This window comes from Syngnathus scovelli, chromosome 2 (assembly GCF_024217435.2).
Source record: "Syngnathus scovelli strain Florida chromosome 2, RoL_Ssco_1.2, whole genome shotgun sequence".
Classification (NCBI taxonomy): Eukaryota; Metazoa; Chordata; class Actinopteri; order Syngnathiformes; family Syngnathidae; genus Syngnathus; species Syngnathus scovelli.
This window is the reverse complement of record NC_090848.1, coordinates 11704563-11726472: the sequence shown is the minus strand read 5'-3', so window position 1 is coordinate 11726472 and position 21910 is coordinate 11704563. Positions and strand designations below refer to the sequence as shown.

The following is a 21910-nucleotide window of genomic DNA, read 5'->3' as shown; positions in this document are numbered from 1 at the left end:
TTCTACAGGAATAATGAGGCCAAAACATTTGATGTTTTGGTGGATGGTATCACGCAAGGTCACATCTGAAGTGAAGTTTCAGAAGTCACACTTACATTTATAATATTAATTAAAACAAGAATCTCACTTTTAACAAGATCTGCAAGTGTGAAGTGGAATAACCTCACAAGGTGGAATTACCTCACAAGAATAACTTGTGATCATAACAGCGGTTCATTTTGCCCCATTTCCCGAACACGGCAAATCAGCGAGGTTTCCCTTGAGATGTATGAGAGGCGGATGTTTGTTGTTCTACGTGTGTGTACACATTGACGACTTTGCCATTTTATTTTTTTCAAGTCCACATTTCTGCGCTGGCTGCTGAAGGAAGCCTCGGCTTTGGCACTCTTAACACACCTGTGATGACAGAGTGAAAAAGAGCACCAAGCAGCTCAGGCTTCCACCGCCATCCTGTCTCCACTCGACCATCCCAGCCCCTTTTGCCCTTTTCCTGGGCTGTCACAGAAAAACTATAGAATAACACTTCTCCAATCCTTGTCCAAACACAGACAAATCCCCCATCAACCGTGGCCCCGGTTCTGACAGGATGATCTTGGTTGCACAGCAACAGGAAGTGCGCGCTGTCCGTCAGAGCGGTCCCCTTGGCGTAACCTCCACACTCGCCCAGGTTGTGTAAATGAGCATTCCCGATTTGACAAACATGGTTTTCTTGATGAGGATCATTTAGTAGATTAGTTCCTAGCTGCTAATGTAATATAAATGTCTTCTTTGAATCGGCCCTGGAGGTATGTGTGGAATGAGAGCAATTATCCATCATCGGCAGATTTCCAACCCCTTTCACCTTCTCCTGAGGAGCCTATAAATCCTTCCCCTGTTTCATGCATGTGCGTGTGTGTGTGCGTGAGTTCTGCCTTACATTTGCAGTCCTTCATGTTACGCGTCAGCTGGAATCCAGGTCGACATTCGCAGGAGATGCCACCCTTCTGTGTTTCCCTGCAGATGTGTGCGCAGCCATGATTCTTGTCCATGCAGGTGGGTCCCTCCTTTGTTCCTTCTGGTCGCACTGGGAAGCAAAAGTGGAGAGCTTTTTAACTCTTCCACAGATTTCACGCTGCTTTGCATGACTTACAACAAGCTCGGTTTCAAATGTTCAGGGTTGGTGAGTGGGGTAAAAAATGTTCACATAGCCGTCACAAGCGCTAAAATCACATCTATGCCTACTGTTGGTGACTGACGTGCAGAGCAGCCCTTTGCTCAGCTCCAAACACTTGTTAGAACATGCTCGCTTGTTTCAGGCTATTAAAAGGAGGATGCCTACAGAAAGAGGATAAAACTCTCATCAGGAGCTGATTCTGTACACCATGAAGGAAAGAAAGGAGTTGAGGCTTGAAAGTTGCATACATGGCACACGTATAAGCAGCAGAATATTTATGTGATTGCATGTGCACACTTCTGCAAATGTGATTGTTGAAGGGGGGAAAGATGAGTTCCCCCACCACCACCACCACCACTTGGAACCTTCACGTACACAAGTTCTCTCAACATCCTTGGCTGGAGAAGACCGATATTGCATGTATTTGTTGCAAAACCTCAGTGCCACCACTGACAGAGTGACAAACCCCAGCTCCCCTGCTCATTAAAAACCAAACAAATCTCATCTGCTTCTCTTTCTCTTGTGGTGCACAAGGGAGACGGTGAGCACCAAGACATCTCTATTAATGTCTCATTAAATACGCTGGCGCTCCGAAGGGCATTTGGAGGGCTGACTTCCATAATAAACCAACATTTTCCTATGATTTTAATAATTTCCACATATGCATTGTAACCTTTTGAAGCTTGTATAACCTTGTGTGTTGTTACCCTTGAGACTCGCGTGTGCTTGTCGTACACTTTCCGACTCAGGGGCTACAACGGGAGAACGATCTCAGCATGCCGGATACAGGCCTAATTGCATATTTATAGACTCTAGCTACCAGAACCTGCGTTAACTCTGGTCTCCTGGTTTATGCAAGCTGACTCGATAAGACGCTGACTATTTGAGTCAGAAGTGCTTCCGTTTGATACGGCGCACATTTTCAAGCAGTTTCATTGATGAGGATTCCAAAAATATCTGACACGTACTAGCCCACTTTTCAAAACCTTTTCATTTGGGTACCGGTTGCAGTAATGCAGTATGATAGTTTGCTTGTGTGATGTGGAGCGAGTTATGCCGCTGTCCATTGTCAGAGTTCTCACTTCGATGTCGACAATGACGCCAAACTCATTTTCAGCCCTGGAGTTTTATGGATCGGACCCGCCAACTTTAGTTCATGTTTTAATGATTAAAAATATTTCTACATTCCCTCCAATATTGATAATAGTTTTGTATTTATATTGTATTTCATCGGAAATGTTAAAACAGAATGTACTTGGGTTTGATGGATTTATTGATTGGAATGCAAGAATATATTGAAAGAAAAACTAAAGCAAAAAAGACCATCGACTGTGACTTATGACAAAGGAAGGTGTCCAATTACAAGTTTGTATTGTTTGTTCCAGTATGAATTAAAAATGTAGCACTGTACCACGTCACCGTTATCGCCTATGTCTAATTTATTAGCAAGTCACATTCTGTTGTGTTTCTATGGTGATGCCATTATCACTTATGTTCATTCGTCCAAAATGATCATGACGGACTAAGCAAAAATAGAGTATGCTGTGGTGGAAAAAAAAAAAAAATCATATAAAAAATCATCCATTTCTGTGTCAACAACATTGACATAATTCATGTTATTACCGTAATTTCTGGACTATAAGACGCTACTTTTTGCTCAAGTTTTGAACCCTGCTGCTTGTTGTCCGATGTGGCCCATCTATGGATTTTTCGTGATTTTTGTGATGACTTGATCACTTGTACACTCGTAAAAAGGCTGTGTTGTGCGGCACCGTTTTGCTGGGCGGAGGGATAAGTGACTCAGTCACTGGGGAGAAGAGTGATGGCATGTCCATCCGCCAGGCAAATAGTGCCGTATAATTGACACAAAGAAGAGACAGAACAAGATCAAGACGGACATTACTGAAGAAAGGAAGCTTTTATACACAAACTCTCATTATGGGGGACAAAAGAAATGCATATGATGCCGCTTTTAAGTTAAAGGCAGTCGATTTGGCACTTACCGTAGGAACTACAGCTGCTCATGCACTGTAGAAGTTTCTTCTGGTCACTAGGGGGCACTGGGCTATTTTTGATGACATCTTGTTACGTCACCCTTTTCTTTCTTTATTTCTTGGTCACATCTACTCTGGAGCTATACGTGCAGCTCGCTAGTTTAATGTAACTTAGCGCTTTGTGCGTGAATAAAATTAGCATGAACAGACCCTCATCATGGAAAATGCTAGAAGAAATGCATAAAAGCGACAACGAAAGAGAGACAGTGTGTGGTAAAGTATATCTGACGATGAAGACGGCTCTCAGTGACTTTTACTGGTATATTTTTTTAACCAGCCCTGTTAGTGCTGTGCTACCGTGTTGCTGCTTTGTTACCACCGCGTCTCAGTGACCTTTATCGGTATGTTTTTTTTTTTTTTTTTTATGCAGCCCTATTAGTGCTGTGTTACTTCCATGTTGCTACTGCATTACTGCCGCGTCACAGGCAGTGTTTGGAAAGAAATGTTAAGGTATGTTATTAAAACTTTAAAAAGGCTTTCTGTGTACCGTCTTTCTTTGTAAATAACTCGCGTGCACATGCGGCTTTTAGTACGGTGCGGCTTATTTATGAAAAAAAAAAAATATGTCCCTAATTTTTGCTAGTGCAGTTTATAATGAGGTGCGGCTTATAGTCCAGAAATTACGGTAATTGCTTTTAAATTTGTCGAGCCTATTAAGTACGGTAGAGAAAGTGCTTATACGCCAACTTATGTGAATCATGTTGGAGGTAAGGAGGGTGAGACATTCAGTGCTCTCTTTCTTCATCTATGCCTCTTCTAAAGACCCAGAGTGAAAGAAAACGAGCGCAAAATCCATGAACCCAACGTAGGGTTCAATTTCTATCCGAGTAACCCCACCGTAGGGTTCAATTTCTATCCGAGTAACCCCACCGGACTGAAAATTACTTACTGAAGCTCTATTATGCATCCCAAAACTCACACCAACCCATCATCATTTTTATACAGCCTCGCTAGCCGAATGCTACAGACCCATCCATCAATAACATGCCGGTCCGGGGCCAGAACCGAGGCCTTCATCTCTCCGAGGACCAATAAAAGTCACAGTGTTGACACAATGGACCTTTTCTCTGGGCCAAGCACAGCTATCATCTACAGTGTGCCGTTCTCTCGAACTGGCTCGGGCTTTTTTATCATTACTAAATGATGGGAAGCAGAAAGAAAAACAACCCTTAATATGAATACGGATGGGAAAGTGAAAGGGAAAAATAACTCAAGATATGAACCGCATTCCATTAAAGCAACATGTTTGCCCATACACAATGGGAAACTCATAAAGCTCAGACCTTTTAATAAACAGACAAAGGCACGATTTACAAGTCCGACAAGTTAAGATTGAACGGAAACAAGCAGCGGGGAAGCAAGAGCGTGACATCTCATGTAAATAAATGAGAACGCTGCAATTAGGCATGAAAACAAGTGGGAGCTTTCCCTCAGGAACTTCTTTCTCCCCAGGACAGGTCGTGACCTCTGAACCTGAAGCGCTACTCAAAGCTAATAAATTCCTTTCATGTAGCTTATGGCGCGGCTCCTCCATCTCCTTGGAAATGTTGGAAATGTTCTGATCCTGATGAATGGGACTCTCAGATCAAACTAGCATAGCACATCTTTGTATGTACACCTCAGCCAATCAATATGTTATTTATAAAAACACAAACTTTGAGACTCAGTGGTGCCGTTCTTGCTCGGATTCAACCCAAATTTTTATTCATATACATTTTCTCTCTCTCATATTGCTTGGTATATAAGCTCACTCAGAAGCCGAATCAACAGATCTCGGAACAAAGGACGGCAAACGTTTTTGAAGTTGGCGCTGCAAGCTCTGTTCAAACCTGAGAACCACATAGTTGAGAGACTGAAACAATGGCTCTGAAGTAGCGCAAGGCATGCCAAGAGTTTATAGTCTGCTCTGAGTACTCGCAGCAGTGAAAAGAGGGTTCATGGTCCACACTGAGCTGCTGTCAGACGTCTCCGAGGAGAGATGCTCTACGGATTGGGGAACATTGAGCAGCTAGTGGGAGCTGCTTGGTTAGGAACTGAAAAGAAGGGGCCTAAGTATGAAACCGCCACACTATTAAAAGCAACATTCCTTCCTTTTAGATAATGGGCCCTTAAACGTTTTAATAGAAGGATAAAAATGTCAGCACATAGAGAGAAGAATGGGAAAGGAGCTGAACGGGGTTCGGTCAGGCCGAGCTGCACGACAGATGGTCACATTGAGTGACGAGGCAACTAGTGGGATATGAAAAGAGAGGAGCCGTCCGTCTATGTGCTACTGTGCAATTTGAACTCAGTTGGGTGTAGCGGGTTGACCCTTTTTCTGATTGAAACAACAAATACTTCGCGATATGATGGTGGACACATGCCACCAAAGTGCTGAAAGTACAGATTTGATTTGAAAATTGTGCCTCACTAAGTAAATTACTCAAATGTAAGATATTAAGTCATGAAAGATTTGCTAATTTGCAAGTGGCCACTCGTAGCAGCAAAAGTTAATGGCTATTAAAATTTACACTCAACTGTCTTGAATATTGTGACAGCCAGCAATTGCAAACTCATTTTTTGTATTGTGTGTAATACAAAGGTCTGCATTGAGGTTTATCTGCATAATGTATGCATTTTGCATCTTCGTGCTTTTGTCCATCTGTGTCACAGACTGCAGCGCAGCACCTGCTGGGGATGTAGCGTCTCTTGTCTTCACTCATATTCTATCGGGGTCACCTTGCTATGCAGTCCCAAAGGACTCCCCTCTACAATTGCGTATCCTTTCACAAAGGAAAGTGTGCCATCTGCAGAGGTACAGTATGTTACTGTACAAGCAGATTCTTTCCGAAATCAAAAAGGGCCAGACAGCTGAATATGTCTCAGAAGAGCTGCGTCTGGCCTGCTGGTTATAGCCATGACAGCCAAGTGTTAGTGGAAAAACCCCACTGGCACAGAGGTAGTCCACCGCAGTGTGCTGGGCTGGCCAGCCTCAGGATTCAGCCTTCAAGAAAGCCACAAGCAAAAGGGATGCCCGTCTAAACTGAGGTCCAGCAAACAGAGTGGCAAGGCAAGACGGCATTTGCTAAAACCCAAGCCACCGACGTATATTTATTCAAGGGGGCGTGGGGGTCGGCTAGACCCTGTGAAAGTGGACAAAGAGGAAGGATGATGGTAAGATAACGAAGTATGGACACAGTGAGAGGGCGATAAGAGTAGAGGGGGAGGGTGGGGGGCAAGACTGGTGACAGAAACGTGTCCTTTTGTGTACTCCACTTCTCCGGAACAGGAAAAGAGCCTGGTTATACGGCTGGGCTGCAGAGCAATGGAGCAGAGATTTCTGCACTTGTAAAAACAGCTTTGTGGCAAATATGCAGGCAGGCAGGCAGGCAGGCAGGCAGGCATACTGAGAGCCAACGTCAGGTAGTCCCCCACCCAGTGGGACACCCTCACACTACTGGCAGAGCATGATTTTGAATCATGGGAAGAACAAAAACTGGCCATTATATGGCACATTACTTCATCATTCCTTCAAAGCATAATTCAATAAATTAATAAATAAATAAATACATAAATAACATTTAAAAATAGACCAAAAGGTTTCAATCACTCAGACCCTTTCACACAGGCCCTGTAAAGCAAAACTGATGCAATTACAGTATTTATTATGGAATCACATTTATTGGAAAATTCCTCGCATTGTTACAGTTTTGGCTGGCCGGCACAAAAACACACACACACACACACAAGCAAGTAGACACAACCCAGCCTGCGGTTAAATGTCATAAAAACATGTCTGAATCAGTCTCAGGAAGGAATAAAATAAAAGCTACAGAGTTGTGCGTGTTAAAAATTAAATGTGGTGAAAGAATTAATAAGAGGTGCGGCACAAGGGCCAACAGCACACTGAAGAGATAATGAAAGTTGTGAAACTCAAAAATACATGAGTGCCACATCCCTCCTGGCTAGTATTAGTTCTAAAGTGCGTGTTAGCTACGGAGAACCCCCCTCCCCTGCATCTTACTCATAAGTGACTTCATCACTGGCAACATTAAGCTTAGAAGGCCAGCCACAGTAGCGGCTACCTGGGGGGGAAAAAAAACACCCAACACTGACACTAACCTCAGAGTGCTGCTACATCTGAAATATTTCTGAAAATAACAGATAATTGTGGCTTCAAGCTGCTAACCGATAATAGTAATAATTTATACGGTATTGATATTAAACCGAGGCATCACAACCTCCAATGTAAAAGTTCATCCCGTATACCTCCGCTATGTCTGACACAATACCTCATAAAATTTAGGGGGTTGGCCTGCTGCCATCGCTCGGATCACAACCAACACTACAGCAGCCTTAATATTTGTGACTACTGTGCTGCCTGAGATATCACCCACAACAGTGGCTTCCTTCCCTCCATGTTGGTCCCTTTCAACATTGCCAAGTCGGATACTAAGAAATCATGAAATGAGACACAATCGGGTGACTACACTTGTTCAGCCAAGACCCACAAAACATTTTGATGCAGCAAAACTGACAACATGCATGTTCATTTCAAACCAGTTTCGCTCCAGCACCGACAGTTGACGATAATGGTCCAGGAATTCAAAGACATCAAAATGTCATGATTTTCCTCTTCCAGCACAAATACTTTGTCATGTAATCATTGGCTGGTGAGAATGTTCACACTACTTTCTGTTATTTCTCATCTTAATATGAAATGCTGGCCACACTTGCGGCCACATGGATGCGCAGCGATGATAAGATGTGTAGCCCATAGGAGTTGAAAAAAATATATATCATAGTGTTAAATATTGCATCTCTCCTTCAATCGCAACATCTCAAGCGGCTCTACTTTATGATTCCACTTTCAAACAATTTCCATTTGGTGAAATAAGCAGCAGGGGGAAAGGAGAGTGAATACATTAGCTGCTTCATGTGACTTTTGTAACAATCCATCAACGCACACGTCAAGTAATTGCCCTACTTTGCATTCATAAATGTGCAAAACAGAAAATATGGATGTGTGAGTTTCCTGAGTCTGAGTGCATTGGATCCTGTCACACACGCACACACGCATGCATGCACGCACACACACACACATGCACGCACACGTGCACGCACACACACGCAAATGCACGCACACACACACACACACACGCGCACACACAAAGTGCGTGTGTTGTAGGGCTCCTGTTATCCTCCTTTTAAAAATAAACATTAAATCAAATCCAAAGCCCTGGACCCTTTCTTGACCTAAATGTCATTCCTATCAACCACCAAGCACCTTGGCTGGCCTTTCCAACACTTTATCTCTTCATGAGGAGAAATGGTCAGAGAGAATAAATGAACTGTTACATTTTGGCCAGCGAGACGATGGAACCTTCATTTGGCTGGAGTTATTTCTGTTCAGAGGGTTGCGGGGTGTGCTAGTGTGTGTGCATGTGTGTGAGGGGGACAAATCTAATCAGAGACAGACCTGCAGCAACTCAGTCATTAGCTGAGAGGCTAGCAAGACCCCTGCTGCCTAATTGGCACAGGTTCAATGCTAACAAGTGTTTGCTAACAGGCCGAGGAAAACAGATTGCAACCAGAGTGCCAGACACCACTGTGTACAGCTCGCCATAATTTGCTCACAATACTATATCTATTCCTGAAAGAAATGAAAAGGTAGCGTCTTTTTAAAGGTAACAGTAAAACCTATGAGAAAACTGCACCCTCGGGGTTAGGGAGAAATCCCGTAGAATGGAAGGAGAGTTGCATTTAAACCTACTTGGCCAGGCGAAAAGATCACTTCATTTTCTCAAGGATTTATGTTCCTGAGCCACTCGCAAAAAAAAGTCGAGCGTGAATCTATTCTTTGAGTCCAATACACAGGCAGAGACACAATCATGCCATCCAATTTCCTTCAGATTCACAATGATATGATGATACTTGGAAAAAAAAATTAATAGCAATACAGGTCACATCTAAATTGTAAGGGTTGCTCGTTGCTGTCAAGTGTTCAAGCGTCAAGGATTCTACTTCTTTAAACGCAAAGAATGATGGATGGTGCTGCCATTTGTGTTATAGGAGATGATCAAACAAGCACCATATTTTGCTACTGGTGACCAAAGCTTACACAAGTGAAAAAACAAAAGAACAAAAAACAGACCACTTGGTTCATTAGTTCTTTACAAGCCCAGCATTTCCAAAAAGTCTTACTGTAAACACGCAGGTAAAGCTCACACGGTCCTGAGGAAGTAATAACTTAAGGCCAAGCCGTAATATAGTGTAACTCTAACCAGGTGCTTTTTGAGCATAAACCGAAGCAGAGCTCAATTTGAGCGTTCACACATCATATAACATAATGATTTCCAAAGGCTTTTTTAATATATGTACTCGTTACTTGCACGTCATGTCTCCAAGTGAGCTTTCACATCTAAAAGTCACCCTTTGAACTGTTCCCGGTAGTTATTAAGCTCCACTCGTATTTCACTTATTAAGTGTTCACTTTGGATGAGTTAGAAATGAGAAGGTGTTGAATAATAAGCAGGCAAGTCATCTTTCAAAACAATGAAACAATGACAGAAAGAGCTGCTATCTGAGTGAAAGGGAGACTTTTATTACATTTACATTATCTCCACTATCGCTTGATCTGAATTTCATCTGGAAGCAATGAAGTTAATATAAAAATGAAACTTTAACGGGAATAGCGAGCCGTTTGTCAAACCGACCCGGTGCTCACGCTCTCCTTCTGGCATATTGGTGCTTTGAAATACACAATCCAGATTTTTACTCCACTCAAATAACACTGCCTTTATGAAATGTAAACAGCGACAGTTGACCGGGCCAGCCTGATCCCATAAAGCCCAGACTTCCAAGATGCACGGTTCGCAATCCAGGCTAGTTTGGAACATCAGAGCCCATTGACTGGCACTTCAATGCTGGGTCAAACTTGGCTGGAATCTGCTGAATAATTGCTAAAACCTGTTTTGTGCTTGAGATGACCAATGGAGGTTTATTGATGGGCCAAGCCCCAGAATTCAGAACTATGACGGAAAATTGTTAATACTAATTAAAAAACTTCAGAACCATGAAATTGCTAATAATACTAATTTAAAAGAAAGTTTGCTGTGTGTTTTCTTCAAGCAAAGCAACTCAACTTTCCTTCCTCCTGCTGCTCATTAATCAAACCTTCCATCACAAATTATCTACAGCATCGACAAGTACTGCACAGAATTCTTTTGTTTTCATGTTATTATCTTGTGGTTAACTTGTAAAAGTTAGAAATGTTAATAATATGACTTTCATTGAATTTTGTCCAAGACATTTGTGGACTCAATTTTGATGTTGTTGCGCTAACATTCTTTTGTGTGTTTTATGTATGCGTGCAGATATAACGTTGATTGTTTTGTGTACACTTGTTTTATATTCCGGGAACGTCTTTGTCCTTGTTCTTTGTTGTGGTATGCTGATGTTAGTAATAATAATAATTAAAAAAGAATGTTCAACATAATTTGGCACAAGATGTTGTCAAAAGTATTGTAAACATCCTCGCAAGGCCTACACAAATAGTGACTCCCTTTCTATTTCAGTAAATATAAACATGCTCCTTAAGTGCTACCTTTAATTGTTTTGCCTATTCATAGTATCTTGGGCTAACTCCCAACAGCCGATGGCACCAAATGCTGTCAAACATTGAATGGGTTCAATGTGAAGTCTCAGAAGGGGGAAAAAAAAATATTTATACCACTCTTCTTTTGTTTTCCCTTTCAGAATGAAAACGTATGTTGCTTACCCATCAGCATAAGTCAATTGTATAGCAGAAAATAATTATGGTCATAAAATTGTAAAAATGGCTTTAAGATGTGGTGTAGGCCTAATGTACTATATGCTAGAATAAATAATCAATAAAACTTTTGTGGCGAATCTTTTTCCTTCGCTTACATCACTGGAGTCCATGTGTGCTTTTTGCGCATATGTTACCTTTTGGCCTTTGGATGCAAGTATGCTGGTTGTCACTCAGGAGGAATCCTTCTCTGCAACGACATTCATAGCTGCCCATCATGTTGACGCAGATCTGCTGGCATCCACCGTTTCCCTCTGAACACTCGTCTACATCTACATAGAGAGACACGTACAAGACACCATTAATACAGTAAGGTTAGAACAAAAGTGATGTCGAGTGCTGCTTAACTGCCAAAGTCTGGAAAACTACATGTAGCACAATCATAATAAGCAAGTCTTTGAACAGAGAGAGGTCTAACACAGAACAGATGAATATTTTTTAAGAGCCTCCAGTCACTTTGCGAAGCCTTAGACGGACCTTATGCTTTGAGTTAAAACCTAATATATCGTATAAGTACAAGCCGTAATGTAATGTTTAGCAAACACAATGTGTCTGCATGCGGTAAACACAAAGTACCTCTGAGGTTAATTTGAATGTTATAAATGGCAGGTCATAACATTTTCCACACCAAACAAAAAATGACTTTTATAGACTTTGCCTTGTGCGCTTGCTTCTCAGATGAGCCAAAGCACTCATTTTACTGCAGAAAAAAAATCTCAGGACAACCAGAACAATAATGTCACACAATGCTGAAATTCAATATCATCTGTGACTAACAATAAATCCCAGTCCCTAATTTAGTCATTGATTTTTTGAACCTGTATAGAGTGACATATTCAAGTAAATGTTATAAGAGCTGGTATGGACAATTGGAATGGACACAATTCAAGACAGCCAGTAGGTGGACTCCAAAAACTGTAAACAATCGAATGCTCAAGACAAACTTAAGTGACAAGTGACCAAGTTAAAAACAGAAAATATAGCTGGTCTTTACTCATCTCATTTCAGTTTGAGAGAAATTCTATGTACATTTGTATACAATGTTATCAGCATATAGGAATGCCAAAAGGGCTTGTCTTAATCTGTTGACGGGGGCCATGACTTCACTAATAGGTATCCGAAATGGCAGCCTGCCTACTGCAGCATGCCTAACCCATAAAATTGCACATGCGGCACAAACCCCTGGCAAGTGAGAAACCCGATCCACCTGGGCTAGGAGTACCTGCTGATGACGAGTGTCTGTCAGCCCCACGGCGGAGGAATGCATGCAGTTTGAAGGGAGGAAGCAGGAGTGGAGGAGAAGGGAGGGAGGCCGGGTGGGGGGGGTGGGGGGACTTGACGGCCGGCGCGGTTGCAGGAAGGTGACAAGCAACCAAGTTAATGCACCTCGAGTGCACACAGCGGCATGGCCTGAGGCCTCGCTCTCCCGCAGGACAAGAACACAATTGAGACTTCCACTGATAATAAATCACACACCCCTCACCCCCAAATATGTCTCTCAATATCACAAATCTTTTTTTTCTCACTCTCTCTCGCTTGCTTTTCTTGGTCCGAAGAAGTGTGCGTGAGTGCACTGTGGCTTTGGAGGTAACACTCCATTTTCTCTCTCTCCCCCCGGAGAGCTGGGCTCTATCACTACTGGAACCTTATCCTTATCCACCGCTCGTTGCATCAATAATCTGCTGTGTATACAAGGCTGTTTTTTTAATAAACCGTCATGCGAAACTAAATTACTGTCTATTTGTCCAGTCTGAGAAGGCCTCTAGGTTAAGTTTCCTTTCTGGGGAATTCTCAGCCCGGCAGAGTTACAAATTAAAATGGACTCGGCCTTCTCTTTTCTTCCCCGCAGAAATGCACAGACAGTCGCAAGTGCGGAACGGCACCTTACGAGAGAGACGGTGAGCTCTCAAGTAAGTCAGTGGGCAGGTTGCACTCAAGTCTGCTGTCCGATTCATCCATTTGAGCAACCAAACCATTGCCAACGAGCTAGGTTTTCCTTGAATTATGTCAAGTAATGTTGTTGACTTTATGAAAATGGCAAGAAAAAAAAAAAAAAGAGAAGCCACTTGACAGCAAAAGTTGTTTTAATGCGTGGACAAACCCAAAAGTCACTTACACATGCACAGCATAGCTGTGAGATGTGCAAACAGCTTCAGAAGGCCTGCGGGAATTCTCTTTCCATACTCTCAGTGCATCAATGAAGGTTTCATTTCCTGATTCCTTCATCCCTCCAAATGAGGCGTCGCATGTCAGTAGATTTCTGCCGTTTAAAATAGCTCCCATAATTGCCTATGTTGTGTGCTGGGCAAGGCTGGCGTCCAAAGCAAATATTTCCAAGCGGAAAGGGTTTCTGGCACGGCTCGGAGAAGTGCACATGTTATTTGGTCTTTAAGCATTTTTTAAAAATTCTCTTGAGGACAGACAAAAAGGTCTTAATCAAGTTTAAAGGACTGGCTTCATTCTGAGCATTGAGACACGTCCAGGGGACGAAAGGGAAAAGGAAGGTTCAAACAGAGCTAGATTAAGAGATTGGTTGTGTTTGCGGAGGCCATGTCCGCCGCTTTCTCAGATAGCCTTGACTGTATATATAACATTTGGCCTTGCGCGGAGATTTAGAGCCATGTAAACATGGCGGTTGCCTTCCTGAAAATCCTGACTCTGTCACTCGCTTTTATTTTGCCGAGATTGACCGATGTCGGTGACAGTTACGACTGACTAATTGTACAGTAGGAGTGAAGAAACAACTGCTGTCTGTCATCGGGGCTGTCGACCCGCTGCTTGGCTTGTGTGTGGCGCAGACAGGACTGTCTCTGTGGTCTAGACAGACCAGAGACAAGGAGGTGAGTGGACGGACACTGGCCTCTTTGGCTATTTCATTTACAGGAGGCAAACACCCTCTAATAAGGCAGCAAATCAGACCCATGTGCAGGAACGGGCAACAGGAAAGCCGGGGTGGGGTGGGGGCTTCAGTTGCCGCTTGGGTTTGTGAAGAGACGGTTTTAGTTGAACGTCAATGAGGAAAAAGTGGCAAGTACATAGTGAGCTCCTATTAAAACAACATTTGGTACTTTAATCTTTTTAATCTATTTATTCTATTTTATTTTATGCACTGATCAGCTGGAACTTTTAAATTTTGTTGTACAAGTGAGACAATGACAATAAAGATTTATTCTATAAAGATCTATTCTATATTCTATTCAAAAGACTTTCAACTGGATTTCCGATTTTCCTATAGCTTTCCTCGCGGGTTCAGCGACACAGCACATTTCCCCCGGCCACTTGACTAAACACAGCAACAGGTTTGAACCCAGTCGGAGAGGATAGCCGAGTGCAAACATACGTCTTGTCTTTCAAGTGTCAGCTGAGACGAAATGAAGTGCTGGAGCAGATTCGTTACTTATTTCTTTTCTTACAGATTGATGTGTTGTGAATAAAAAATGCAAACGTTTAAAAAAAAAAAAAAAAAAAGGATCTTAAAGTGCAAATAATAATTAAATACATTCATTTAAATAACATAATGAACTTGATAACACTTCTGTTTATTTATTGTGATCAGTGGGGTTACAATAGTTTTAGATTTTACATTATAGTTAGTTTTTATTTTGTTTTAATTTAAACATGAAAATCCCATGCCTAGGTCTTTCTTTACAGGTGCGGTCAGAAATCACGCAGACAGACTACATGGAATGAGCTACAATTGTTCAAAATAGCATTTCACTGTGACTCCCATACAATCTGGAAGTATTTAAGAAACACAAGCCTAGAATAGGTTTCTTGGTGGACAACCTTATGCCAAGGAGACAAGAGGCCCTCATACTGACGTCTGATGGTTACCAGGCTGTTTGACGTTTACATGGCTAAACCCTGTCTCGGGCTTGAGTTTCCTCTCAAGCTTCTCTGCCAATAGGCTCAGCTGGAATTGTTCATTTCACGGTGGATAGGAATGAACAACACTAAGAATAGAGAAAGCTGTTTGTTGATATAATCCTCAAGAGTCGGCTAGCGCACCAATTTCAAATCTGTACCTTACTTAACACATCGCTACGAGCTGTGGAGACTCTTGCCCCAACCGGAATCCACCCTGGATTCAACCCTCCAACCTCAGAACAGTGAGGCGGATGTGTAAACCACTTAACTACTGTGCCGCCAAGGTCAATCCCATTTGCACAAACAGTCAGCAACAGCGCGTGATTGATTCACAACATAATTAAAGGAATTGCATTTAACAGAGCAACTGGAATACTCTTTGGTGACTCATTGGATAACGCGATCAATGCATCCATCTGAAACTTCCCCTTGGGTAATAACCTTTGAGGATTACAAGATTTGGGATTGAAGTTACCGCTAATCGGGTGACAGAAAGGATTCACTTCATTCTTTACATCTAGCGGCGTTTGCAAAATTGCAACACAATACAATTATGACTTTTACAATAATTGGCAAAAATCTAATCACTTAGCAGGGTTAATTTATGCAACCTTCTCAAAACCGATACTCCAAAGCTGTTGATGCACCAAAGCTGTAATGACATTGCTTTTGTGTTATGGATCATGTTATGACTTTGGGGAGGTTAAAGTAAAAGGCCATTCATTTCCCTATAGATTGCAAAGGGAATTGAGCTCTACTGAATCAATACAAACCAAATCAGTGTAAGTCAACAAGAATCAAAAGGAACACGGTCCATGGGTGGACCCTTAAGTCAGTTCTTTGAAAAGAGGGAGCAATGTGTCATCTGACAAAGCAGAGAAGCAAGTAAACAATGTGGTGATCGTGATTTATCTTTTACGGCAGGCTTGTCAAACATGTTCCTGTTTTCAAACTAGAAATAGTATTATCGCAAATGTTCAGCCGACAAGTTACTGCAGAAAACCGCAGTGATAATGACATGTACTTGGGTTTCCAAAAGGACCTCGTCCAAGATGCATAGGTCATACTAAGTGGGGACGGCGGTGCTACAGTGGGGAACTAATAGACTTCCTGCATCTGGTTTTCATTGTAAAGGGGATGTGTGTTTTGGATTAAATTGACATTGATTCCTCTGTTTTTCCTAAGACTCTAAAAATCCTTTACAGCTTGGCCATGTGGTGATTAACTACCATCCGTCCCTCACCTCCACCAGCAAATGGGCATGATGGTTATAAAAGATGTAATCAGGCTCTAGAATGCCACGTTGCTTCTTATTTCTGAGGGAAGCTGGAGAGGCTACAAAAGTCTCACTGTGGGCTAATTATACGTATACAGTGAGTGACATCTCACTCCATGTCGACAGAAGCAGCGTGATATTGCACTGCTTCCACCTTGCTGACTTCTTGACATCTTTGTGAGGCTTAGGGCAGACAGCAGAGACCTCAGAAACCACAGCGTTTCTGTTGAGGCACACAAGGCAGCGTTCTGCTTCACGCTCCGCCGCCTTCTGCCACCGCCCAGTGCCATTATGCTGCCAACACATGCAATTACAAGGAGTCATGTGGCACGTGCCGCAACGCGCACACACACAAAAAAAAAATGTAACGAAGGAGACGTCCCTGGGTTGACAATATCACAAAGAAGCCTTAGAGGACGAAAGAGGCAAGTTATGCGCATGATTACCACTTCCATATAAGCTCCGAAAAACAAACAAAGAATCACCTTAACAATTTCGGATTCTGAACTCAACATGAACCTTTAAGGCTCAAGAGAACGTCTACTGCTCCGCAGCCTTGGGCACATCTGGTCTTTAAGGGCTCTGAGGGTCGATCTGACCCTGTCTGGGAACCAGCTGCTTAGGTGCGCCACTCCAGGGCCAAGAGGGACTAACCTTTACTTTGGGGCCAAAAAGAAGCTTAAACCTGAAAGACCAAGTTGGGGCCTTGAGGTGAATTTCCCTCTCCCTCTCTTTGTGGGTTTGTGTTGAGGGTTTGCTGCCTTGGAATTTTGTAGAAGGAGTCATTCTAAGAATCCTTTCATGTCTCAGGATAATAGAAGGACTTGGAAGCTACAGACGTATATACCGACAAGCCACAACATTATGGTTGTGCTACAATTGGTGGGTGAGCAGTCAAGGCTCTTCACCCGAGAAAGGTCCCAGCTAATGAAGATATTTTCAGTGGGCGTCCAGTTGGTCATACATCCAATACAGGAGGTGTATGAAATCCTATCTTTACAAAGAAAATAATGGACAGTTGTTATTGACAATGTTGACATACAACATTTAACACAATGCGGTTGTAGTTAACAGTGGTTTAGAACTATTAGCACTTGGGTTATAAACTATTGACATGAACTTGTCAAAAATCCACAACCACAATAATATCAACATACTGTTTGTTAAATTAAGAACTCCTTGAGAGTGTCACTCAAAACTGAAGCCTGTTCTCACTGCTGGCCCATTGTAGAAAAAAAGTTCAACTCCGCAAGCAAGTAAAACTTTAAAAGTTGTGTTGATTTGATGGCGCCTGATTTACTATATCAAAACGACTGGTAAATAAAACAGTTTGATATAACCTTCATACAACCATTTTTGGGCAATTACACACCTGCACGCAAGTCAGGAGCTGAGCACATCAAATGATCCACTCGCAACTGGATGTACTTTCTAAATGGCTTGGAAAATAGCCCTGCACTGCAGATCTAAGTGAGATACGCCGAGAGGGGAACAAGCGAGGGAAAGCCTGACTGAGTAAAAGAAAGCCATGGCAGCCTCTCACAGTCACAATTGGTAACCTCCGTTGAAGAGGAGGGCAACAGACTTCTTTGTAGAGGTGCGGAGCATTCAACGAGCCGAGGAAGAACCCATTGAACTTCTTTCTGGCTCGGCCGCCAGTGAGCTTCATACACGATGCCAGATGTCTTTTACTTCACAGCACAAATCGGAACGACAAAATATTTGCAGGATGTCGTTATACACGACTAATTTGCCACCGTTCTCATTTATGATCAAACCAAGGAGGTGCAGGTGTTTTTCATTGAAAGGTACATTAATGCTGGCATCAATGCACTTTAACTAAATGATTGATGAGGTTTATGTCATTGTGCTACTTTGTGTGTCTGCAGATAAAAGCGGAGTCTCCATGAATAAACGGGTAATGGTTTTACCTGAATGTGAGCTCTATCGTAGAGCTGGTTACATTTCCACACCAAGGTGACGAGAAAACTAAAAGCATGACGAAGAAGCTTTTGAGTGCACTTGCATTGGATAAAAGGGTATAGGTCAGGTGGATAGCTCGAAAGCAGGGGTGATGTCTATGTTTAACTAAAGGAAACACATTATTTGATAGACTTTTAAAATACTATTTTCAGTGTGGCTAATGTGCTCAACGCACTGGTGAAATATCAAACCATGGGAGAGTACTTGACCCAGTGGCACACTGAGAGATCTGAACTCAGGGTCAGGCCCTTCAAAAACTCACTCTCTTTTTGTCAGGCTAATTAAAAAGAGCAGAATTTCTTTCCTGAAACTAGACTAGAAAATTGCTTGGTTTGGGAAATGAGGAAATTTCCAATACGTCATGCAAACATTGAAATAAGAGCCCTGGGGCATTTATTAGCATTTGTGATGTGACATGAAAAGCAGTGAATGTATGCATTAATGTGGGTAAAGACCGTATCTCACTGAGCCATGAGGCGTTAGTGCATGAAGCGAATGTTGGTATTTCATCAGGGTTCCTAAAAGGTTGCAAACAGTCACAAACGGTTGCAAACAGTTTTTATTGTCGCAAAGAATTTTTTTATTTGCCACAAAAAAAGAACGTTGAGGACTATTAAAACTGTTGGCGAATGTCTGGCGAACATCCTTGCAACTGTTTGTGACCTTCAACGGACCCTGATCATTTTTTTCTTTTTTTTTTAATAAAAAAAATCAACTTTAGGCCATGCGCAAATCCTAGCTAACCTTTGCTGCTCAGTCAGACACCCGCTTAAATGTCTCTACATATTAACAGTGAGCACAAAGTGGCTGATTTCCATGCTTCTCAATACTCCGATTTGAAGCACCGCAGACGTCAGCATTGATCCAAACGAGGACTAAACGTAGCATCAAAACCAGTGGCATCCATTAAAACAAATCAGCTTTGATGTACTGATTGATTTTTGCCACAGTAAGTTTAGACTTGAAGATTTTGATTTGAGACTTGCAGATGCTGTATGTAACCTACTCATACCTCTAATCTATATATGACAAGGTTTTCTTGCATAACTTCGAAAGACAATTCACTTGCAGAAAAAACTGGGAGGAAAGAATTCAAAGATATACACACAATCACAAACCCTCACTCATACGCTCACACGCACACACTCACTCACACACTCACCTAGACAATTGTGCCCATCATGTGCCAAGCGGAAGCCATCATAGCATGTGCACCTGTAATTTCCCGGAATGTTGATGCACTCATGGACACAGCCACCATTGTATTCGGTCGCACACTCGTCGACATCTGCAAAAAAAAAAACAACAACAACAACAAATGAATTGGCATTAAAGCAGGTACTTATGGTGCAAACCTGTCATGTTCCAGTTAATAAGTGGACCATTGTGGAAGCAGGAGTGGCTGCTAAATATATACAATTAGCGCAACACTGCCAAACAATCATTTCAAAGTAGTTAGTGGTTTGTATATTTATTTATTTATTTACAATTCATATTGTACATTACTATTCATGATGTCAATGATACAAAGGAAAAAATGGTGCATACTAAAAAACCATTAACAGCCGAAAGTAAGTTCACAAGTGCAAAAAGCAAAACGTGTCACATAAAAAAGGAGTGCAGGCTGACGTTTACAGAAAGATCACAGATTGGTTTGACAGCGAGAGTGAGGCTGTCCGTAATGGTTATGATGATGGCCGCGGAGCCCCACTGAGAAGCCCAGGACACGATGGATTGCGAACACTGTGCACATCCACTCAGCACTTGCTGGCCCATTTAGGCCCTATGATCCTGGTCGTTCAGCTTCACTTTGAGGCTGGCGCTCTCAAGGCTTAATTAGACTTGACAGCGGAGGGACGGGACCGAGACAAAGGAACACACTTTGCTCCCCACGTCTCTTCTTCCCACACATCAGCGCCATTTGCCAAGCTCAGCACAAATTCACCCATCACTTGCCAATTTGTCTTTTACCCAGGAACACGCAAAAACAAGATGTGGCTCACAATTACATATATAGAGTAAGTACACTCCCCTCCAAATGTGTTTGGAAGGTTTGTATTTTTATATTTATTTGCTGACCCCTTGTGATATTCTTAGCCATGCCACGCCCAGGGAAAAAAAATCCTAGCTCCGCCATCATGTATATATTTTGCAAACAAACTTAGAACCCCCTCAGATGACGCATACGCATATTGATGGTTTAACTTTTGGAAAAAAAATACATCTAATGCATTTTACCCTCGATGCACAAGGCACAAGTAGTGAACATTATGAAATCAATAATGATCATTTTGATTCTAATTTTCAGTGGCGTATTTGCTAATGAGATGACTAATGTCCTAAACAACCGTGAAAGACACTTCATCACTTTCACCCCCGTGCCCTTCAAGTGTGTATGCACCTTATGCATAAATCTGCCGCTATCGGAGTGTCTGCAGTTGTCACTCAATGCTCAGATTTCATGACTTGAGTACACTTTGACCACGCACCCGGAAAAGCCATCGAACCACTTGCATTTGATGGTTAAGCCAAGGCTTCAAAGTTTGTGTATCGATCAAGCATGGCACGAAACAACATTTCCTGGCATGTGAGAAAAAAAATTAGACCACCTTGTTTTCTTTCATTTAAGTGTATCGTGACTAGCACCTTAAATACAATTCAATAAGACAAGAAATCGTAAAAGTAATGGGTATCTTCTCGACACCGGTAAGTCAAGTAACTAATATTTATTATGTATCTAATAAAATAACAATAATATAACTTGGAAAAAGAAACTGAACCCAACTACCTTATCATTGTACTTGCTTTGCAAAAACAATATTTTCAAACTGTCCGCTAACCCTAATCCCCTGATTGATGCACACTGAACATTGCACAAGCAAAGCTTCACAAATCAATCTTGAAGGGCCAACAGGCAAAAAGTCATGGACGTCACCCAACCAGTAATAAAAAAGAAAACATTGTGATTATGGCTTTGTAATAACACAAATAAGATTTGTGGAATATACTGATCCAGAGTGTTTGAGTTTGGGAGGGAGCAAAGTCTTCAAAACCCCTGCTGGAAATAACCCTGACTGCTTGGCTGTGCCTCGGCCGCAGTCTTAATTCTCTCCAACATGTGTATAGGAAATTTACTGCTTCATTTCGTCTGGTCATAAAGTAATACTTGGCAACTGGCTTTTCTCATCCCCTGGCCACTTCTCTTTCGCTCGCTTCTCTTCGGTCTCACGGCTAACGCCGAGTGCAGCAGAAGCTCTTATCAATTCAAGTGGAAATGTTTTCAAAGTGATAAAGCAAAATCAACATTAGGTGGACGTCTTTGAGAGTAACTTTTCTCCATGGTCCTAAAAGGACCCACAGAATGTTGCGCCTCCTAACCGTGTGTGTGTGTGTGTGCGTGTGTGTGTGTGTGCGTGCGTGCGTGCGTGCGTGAAAATTCATTCAGAATCTTTTACCTTCACAATGTTTGCCATCTCCTTTATAGCCCGACTTGCAGATGCACTTGTAGGATTTCAGTGTATTCTGGCAGATGGCGTCGATGCTGCAGTTGTCGAGTGCTTCTGCGCACTCGTCCACATCTAGGAAGAAAGAAAGAGGTTGTGAAGTCGATCCGACCACAGAAAAGAAAATCCATGTAAACCTCAATTGACTTTGACTTGTAAAACGCAAAGTAAAGCGAAGAGCTAAAATCTGCATATATTGATGGAAGTGATGCGCTTCTCTTTCAAAAGGTTGTATAGCACAGAAAGAGGAGAGAAAACTTTTGT

General features: G+C 42.2%; 1 protein-coding gene across 4 annotated transcripts in view; it reads right to left on the bottom strand.

The window, feature by feature from the left end:
* LOC125987708 (signal peptide, CUB and EGF-like domain-containing protein 3) overlaps positions 1–21910 on the bottom strand; it is a 59631-nt gene that overhangs the window by 24176 nt on the left and 13545 nt on the right. For all 4 annotated transcript variants that reach the window (XM_049752080.1, XM_049752081.1, XM_049752082.1 and 1 more), the window contains exons 2-5: positions 21599–21721; positions 19306–19431; positions 11155–11289; positions 917–1063 (exon numbers count right to left, since the gene is read on the bottom strand). In XM_049752080.1, coding sequence (XP_049608037.1) covers positions 917–1063; positions 11155–11289; positions 19306–19431; positions 21599–21721 — 531 coding nt within the window. The remainder of the gene's footprint in view (positions 1–916; positions 1064–11154; positions 11290–19305; positions 19432–21598; positions 21722–21910) is intronic.